The sequence below is a fragment of the Panthera pardus genome, unplaced genomic scaffold, assembly GCF_024362965.1.
Source record: "Panthera pardus isolate Hobbes unplaced genomic scaffold, ASM2436296v1 HiC_scaffold_21, whole genome shotgun sequence".
Taxonomy (NCBI): domain Eukaryota; kingdom Metazoa; phylum Chordata; class Mammalia; order Carnivora; family Felidae; genus Panthera; species Panthera pardus.
This window is the reverse complement of record NW_026526777.1, coordinates 4,902,057-4,908,944: the sequence shown is the minus strand read 5'-3', so window position 1 is coordinate 4,908,944 and position 6,888 is coordinate 4,902,057. Positions and strand designations below refer to the sequence as shown.

Here is a 6,888-nt window from a genome sequence, read left to right as displayed (position 1 = left end):
GTGTAAACAAGGAAGTAAAATCAATAGAATGTCAGAGAGTGCTAAGTGTTGAGAAGCATATGATGAACGAGCCTCTTCTCTGGATAACGCGAGAAGTTGAAATAAAGGAAGCCGGGCTAATCAGTAACCTGGTAGAATTTCACAGTGAGTTTCACTCCGTTAGTTCAACGGTTCCTGGCGAGAAAGAAAAAAAAAACAAAACCCAACCCACAGAGCTTCCTGTCCCTTTAAAAATGGCGGCTCCGGCCCGGCCTGCACTACTACTGGTTGCACGAGGACAAGGGGAGGGGCGCGGGGCGGGGCCGAGGCACGGACGCCGCGAAGCCCCGCCTCCTACGGCAAGCCGGAGGTAGCAAGATGGCCGCCGCTGAGGAGGCTTGTGGTGCTGGGGCCGACGCGGACCGGGAATTGGAAGAGCTTCTGGAAAGTAAGAACTCGTAAAGGGGAAGGCCCGACGGTGGGCGGTTGTAAGGGCTCATTCCGGGGCAAACTGCGCCCGAGATATCGGGGGCGGAGCGGGAGAGGCTTTCCAGAGGTTGGCCGGGGGCAGAGGGTCTGCCTGTGACTCCGAAGAAAATCTGTGGGTCACCCTCTCCTTCCTCCGCGGCGGGAGCTCGGGAGCCCACGTTGGGCCCCAGAGCGTCTCAGACCGTTGATCTCCCTGCCGGAGGGGAAGCAGTAGCCCGCCGGACGGTGTTTCACGATCCGGCACCGAACTCCCCTAGGTTTCGGTGAGCAAGTTCTTGTTAACCTAACTTCCTTCCCGCCAGCGGCTGTTTTCGGTCTTTGGTGGGCTGCGAACGGACTGCTCGCCTTAAGGGTCGACCAGCCCTTGGCGCGGCCTTCTGTGCGCTGCCCTCTCCCCCCTTTTTTCCTCTCGCCAAGCCTTTCACCCTTCCCTCCCCGGGCCCCATTCCAGTACTTTCACCGTCTCAGACAGCTCAAGCCGACTCCCCTCCATTACTCTGAAAAACTGAGGGGGAGAGGGCTTTAGGGGGAGACAGCTCACCCTCCTGAAAGAGGCTGGATGTTCTTTTCTTCCCCGCCCTCCGCTCTTCTGTTGGTTTCTTGCCCACAGTGGGGCCAGTGTCCTCCCGCTAAGCCCAGCAAGCGGATTGGTGGGGAGGACTCAGGTTTTTAGAGCAGAGGTGAATATGTTTTGTCTCTTGCCCAGTCACAGAGACGTGGGCAGGCAGAAGGATGAACAGAAACGGTGAGGAGTGCCAAGTGACTCTGTGGATTGGCACATAGTTATCTGCGGAGATGAGGCCAGAGGAAGCTCTAGGAACCTTGCCCAGGGAGGGCTGAACCCGTGCTATCCCTCAGTCTGTGCGAGTACCAGGACCTACGGGAAGCGGGGTGGAACGTCTTGTGGCTTTTGCTTTCTTGCCAAAAATTACGCCCTCGAGGGCTCCAGAGTGAGTTCAGGAGTTTAAGGACACCTGTGTTCTCTGCTCTCGTCGGATATTGGTGTGGGATTTCTGGGGAATTGGTAGAATGTGGCAAGGAAGTCACTGCGTAGATGGAGATGTCTTTGCAGAGCTTTTAAGTCTCTCTTTCCTGCTATGAGAGAGACGCCTCTTCCACCTTTAGGGATTTCTTCCTCTTTGATCACAATAAATTGGGTAATGAAGAGGGAAGTGGGCAGCTTATTGAGGGGTGGGCCAGGAGAGGGACACTTAAAAGGGAGATGGCACTTTGAAAGACTGTTCTCGTAATGCTGTGCCCAGAACTTACCCCGCACCCCCCCCACCAAGCCTTGAATCCTCATCCGTCCCCAACACACACACTATGTCTCTTGTCTCTGAAGGTGCTCTTGATGATTTCGATAAGGCCAAACCCTCCCCAGCACCCCCTCCTACCACCATGGCCCCTGATGCTTCGGGGCCCCAGAAGAGATCGCCAGGAGACACTGCCAAAGTATAAATTCCACCCTCTTAAGGGAGGGTGGGGGGGGGGGGTGTGGGCAAGCACCTGCAAGCAGAGGTGGGGCAGGCCCCTGTGGGCTGGAGTGGATTGGGGGGAGGGGGCCTGGCCTGACCCTGAGGATGGAGTGGTGGGATCTTGAGGAAGTGCTTCGAAGAGACGGCAGATTTAAAAGGTTGGTTTGGGAATGCCACCCTATACCCTTCCCTCAGTGGCCCGGTGCCTTTCTTACTGTCCTCCTGAAAAGAGGTAGTTAGAATGTCCAGTGGAGGTGGGCAGGAGGGCAGCACTGCATTTCCCTGAGCCCCTGCCTGTGGCTTCTGTTGGTGGGGGCCAAGTAAGAGATGCATTTTGCCCCCCCCCCCCCCTTCGCTGCAGGATGCCCTCTTCGCCTCCCAAGAGAAGTTTTTCCAAGAACTGTTCGACAGCGAGCTGGCTTCCCAAGCCACTGCAGAATTCGAGAAGGCCATGAAGGAGTTGGCTGAGGAAGAGCCCCATCTGGTGGAGCAGTTCCAAAAGCTCTCAGAGGCTGCCGGGAGAGTGGGTGAGGAGGCGGCCCTGGGGGGCTGGAGACCCCTGAACAGACCTCCACAGTGTCTGTTGCGCACAGAGAGCACTCTCAGTCAAGCTGACAGCACTCATCATATCACGGCCATCGGGTGGGACCAGGAGATGGGAGGAGGGACGGGGACACTGCGTCATGCAAGGGGGCGAGGCTGAAAAGTCACAGAAAAGATTACTGAAAACTGACCATTTTAAAGGTCATAGTGTTGTGGGTGTCTTCGTGGAGAACAAAGTGACACCCGGTTCGAGTAGATCTGTGAAAGTGACTATGAAGGTGACCACGGAGGATTCAGAGGTTTGGAGTGCTAGTGACTCACCAGTAAATGCTGCGTATCCAAGCTGATAACCAGCGCAGTCTGGGGAAGCAGACAGTAAAAATCCAAGAGACTTGGCCTTTCTCGATCTTTCCTAGGCAGTGATGCAACCTCCCAACAAGAATTTACATCTTGCCTGAAGGAGACACTCAGTGGACTCGCCAAAAATGCCACTGATCTTCAGGTGAGGGGAAGGGGTAGGGGCCACGAGAGCCCGTCAGACACATCAGCAAAAAGACAGACTCTCTTGGGTAGCATCTGAAGTCTGTCCCTGCCACACTGTTTTGCTGCTGGCAAGTTTAAATAGTTCTTTCCCACTTGAAAGGGTGCTAAGCATCCCAAGAAGGCACTGTCTTCAGCTTACGATGGGGTCACATCCTGGCCAATCCACCGTAAGTTGGAAATACCACAAGCTGAAAATGCATTTAATACACGTACCCTACCAAACATCACAGCTTAGCCACACCTACCTTGAGTGTGTTTAGAATACTTATGTTAGCCTGTGGGTCTGCAAAATCACCCAACACCAAGCCTATTTCCTAGTAAAGTGTTGAGTATCCCGTGTAATTTAGTGAATGCTGTCCTGAAAGTAGAAAACACAACGGTTACGTGGGGACAGAATGGTTGTCAGTGTTATCAGTTGTTGATCCTGGTGATCACGTGACTGCCTGGGAGCCACGGCCACCGTGGCATCTCGAGGGAGTATCATCTGCATATCGCTAGCCCCGGTCAAGGATCCAAATTGAAAATTGGAAGTAAAGTTTCTACTGAATGTACATCCTCTTCACACCATCTAAAACTGAAAAGTGGTCTTAAGTCGGACCATCTGTATTTGCTCACCTCTCTCCTGTCCTTTCTAGAACTCAGGCATGTCAGAGGAGGAACTGACCAAGGCCATGGAAGGGCTGGGCATGGAAGAAGGGGATGGGGAAGGGAACATCCTCCCCATCATGCAGAGTATCATGCAGAACCTACTGTCCAAGGACGTGTTGTACCCATCACTGAAGGAGATTACAGAAAAGGTTTGTGAACTTCTGTTTCTGCCTTTCCTCCTCATTTTCCACTGTGTCGACGACGCCTGTGGGCTTCCTTGTCTGCCTCGAGCCTACAGAGCTGGAGTAACTCGAGTGCACAATCTCTCTGCTCTTTTCTCCTTCGTGTATTTGGAACAGGAGAGTGGGGAGGAGCTGTGTCTTTGGGAATAAACGTACCCCACTGAAGATGCTTAAGGTAGAAGGGGAGGCTCTTCAGCTCTGGTTTTCTGTAAACTGGTTCGAGGCTGTTGTCTGATCAACCCTTTCTTGTATCTCTTACCAGTCATTTCTCTGACGATGATTTACTGGCTTTATGCTAGAAACAATTTAAGATAGTGTAAAAGATGGTCCTTGCTGTCAAAGAGCTTACAGTTTCACTAAAGAAACAAAACACAGGAACAGAAGCTTTTCAACGACATGGTGCAACATGCGGTCAAGAGTGAAGTGGACAGTGGAGACCAGGAGGCAGCAGACTGGGGTCCGGGTGCACCGAATCCAACTGTCAAGCGAAGAGTGGCTCTTGACGTTTATAAAGGTTGTAAAATCAGAACAGACAAAGGAAAGAACATGTGACAGAGAGATCACACGTGGCCCATAAAGGCTAAAATATTTACTGTCTGGCCCTTCGCAGAAGAAGTGTGCCGTCCTCTGGTAACTGTAAATGCTGGCACAGCCAGGTGACGTGGTTGGAGTCAGTGCTACTGACGTCTTTAGTTTTGACTTCCCCTGTGTCCCCTCCCCCTTCGCATCTTATTGCTTTTCAGATTTTATTGCCCTTCCTATCCACTGTCCATTAATTCTTCTGCACCCGTTCTCCCTTTCCTTAGTATCCAGAATGGTTGCAGAGTCACCGGGGGTCTCTTCCTCCAGAGCAGTTTGAAAAATATCAGGAACAACATAGTGTCATGGGCAAGATATGTGAGCAGTTTGAGGCCGAGACCCCCACAGACAGCGAGGCCACTCAGAAGGCTCGTTTTGAGATGGTGCTGGATCTCATGCAGCAGGTGAGGCCTCCTCTTGCCACCTGCCCCCCGGTGCTGCTGGGTGTGTGTTCGGTGGAGCGGGTATCTGGGAAGGAGGCCACACTGCCAAACCCAGGTGGAGGAGGGAGCACGAGAGAGGCCACGTAGCCTGGTCCCCAGGAGAAAGGAGAGAGACAGTGGCTCAGATACTTCTTTCGGACTGCCGTTTCGTGGGATTCTCTCCTTCTCAAGTTCCTCTTACTTTCCAGCTACAGGATTTGGGCCATCCTCCAAAAGAGCTGGCTGGGGAGATGGTGAGTATATCTTCTCTTAGATTTGAACCTGAGCCCAAGTTTCTGGAATTCTGTAGTCTCGAATGATTCCACTTGAGGTGATCGCTGTGGCCACTGGGGACGCACCTTCAAAAGCTGTCGCTTGAGGTAAGAGCAGTAATCTCAGTCCCTCCGTCTCTTCTCCAGCCTCCTGGCCTCAACTTTGACCTGGATGCCCTCAATCTGTCAGGCCCACCAGGTGCCAATGGCGAACAGTGTCTGATCATGTGAAACACAACACGCGTTCGGCCCTGATTCCCAGCCATGGGGAACATCGAGTCAGCAGAACCACTGGGAGCCGAGGCAGGAGTGTCGTCTGCAAGAGCAGTCTGCCCACTGCCCTCTGTCATCCCAGCTGAGATTGTGCCATACCAGCTGAGGCTCTTACTCTGTCTTTCTGGTAATAAGGCCTATTGTGCGGGCCGTTTCTGTGAACCCTATCCGTTGTGGTTGCTGCTGCTAGCAAAGGCCCAGCTACCTACCAGGTGAAGGAAAGCATCCCTTTGGGGGCATGCCCTTCTTCCCCCTCCCAACTAATGTTATATATGGCCACACCGATGTTCACTTTTACATCCAGGGTCTTTGTGCCTTGTCTCTACTCCCTCTCTCGGACTGGGGAGCAGAGACAGAGTCCTGGGGCTCCGTATCTCTCTAGTTCTTTTGGGAAGAGCCTTTGGAAATGAATGGGGAGAAATTCAGCCTGGGCTGGGGCTCTCGGTCTGTCACCGTGTCCTCTTGCCTTCAGACAGACCGTTGGGAATTCCGTGGAGGGAAAGGAAGTAGGGGCTTTTGCCTCTGATCACAGTAGGGTTGAAAGAGAAGCCCTGGGATTCTCCTCTCGCCAGGTGCTGAGCCTCCAGGTCCCTGGTGTAGTTTGAGAACTCAAGTCACCAGCTTGGGTCTTTGTATGATGCTGTGTGATCTGGGTGAACCCAGCCCTTGACCTTCCTGTGCCCCTGCCTCTCCTCCTCTTCTCTCTTTTTAAATACCTGTTTATCCCAGCCCTTCTCTGCACCCAAGCTGTGACAAGGAAGGGCCATCCACTACTCTGATTGGCCTCCTCCCTGGAAAACATACATAATTACAGTGTCAGGTCTAGGAAATGAAAGACCGTTCTTCCCCAGATGTGTTCTGGCTTATTTGAGACCTCTGATTTCTCTGAATCCTGTCCCTTGATTAAGCAGGTGACTTGGGAATGGGAGTGGGGTGCAGCTCGGGTCCTTTCTCTTGACTAATAAATATTCTGATTGAGGAGTGTGGCCTGTTTTTCGTTCAGGTCTTTCTGTGATCTTCCTCGGCTTCTGTAAGCTGCAGCGTGAGGAATGTTTGCAGACCAGTTCATACCATTGCAGTGCTGGTTCTACCACCGCCCCCTTCCCCAGCTGAGGCTGCCCCTCGGTTGGCCAAGGACGCTGGATGGCCATCTTGCCTCGTTGCCTCTGGGTGTTCCAATCTGGGAAGCCCTTCAGTTGGTGTTGTATCCTAAGGTTTCACATTTTTATTATCGTTAGCAATATATTATTAACGTTTTAAAAATTATTTCTATTATCATTGTTATTTTGAGTTGATCTTGCCCTTCTCTTTGGGAACCACTGCATCTATGGACCTTGGCTGCCATGTGTTAGTAGATACTCTGGTCAGACCAGCTGGCTCTCCTGTCTCAGCACTCAGAAGATAATGCACAGGGCAGGTGACACTCAGCCTCTGAGTCACTTGGCGCTCCGAACATGCCACTTTGCAGGGGTTAAGCTTTCTT

At 52.5% G+C, this 6,888-nt stretch overlaps 1 protein-coding gene across 2 annotated transcripts; it reads left to right on the top strand.

The window, feature by feature from the left end:
* The first annotated feature begins 313 nt into the window (after positions 1–313).
* Positions 314–6,386, top strand: PEX19 (peroxisomal biogenesis factor 19). 2 transcript variants are annotated; one of them, XM_019433288.2, is made up of 8 exons: positions 314–427; positions 1,811–1,920; positions 2,305–2,470; positions 2,903–2,988; positions 3,665–3,826; positions 4,666–4,842; positions 5,070–5,114; positions 5,280–6,386. In XM_019433288.2, exons 1-8 carry the CDS (start codon positions 358–360, stop codon positions 5,361–5,363), a joined length of 900 nt encoding a protein of 299 aa, XP_019288833.2. In that variant the 5' UTR covers positions 314–357; the 3' UTR covers positions 5,364–6,386. The 2 variants fall into 2 exon arrangements, with proteins under 2 accessions (XP_019288833.2, XP_019288834.2); XM_019433289.2 differs by lacking the exon at positions 5,070–5,114.
* Positions 6,387–6,888: the final 502 nt, after the last annotated feature.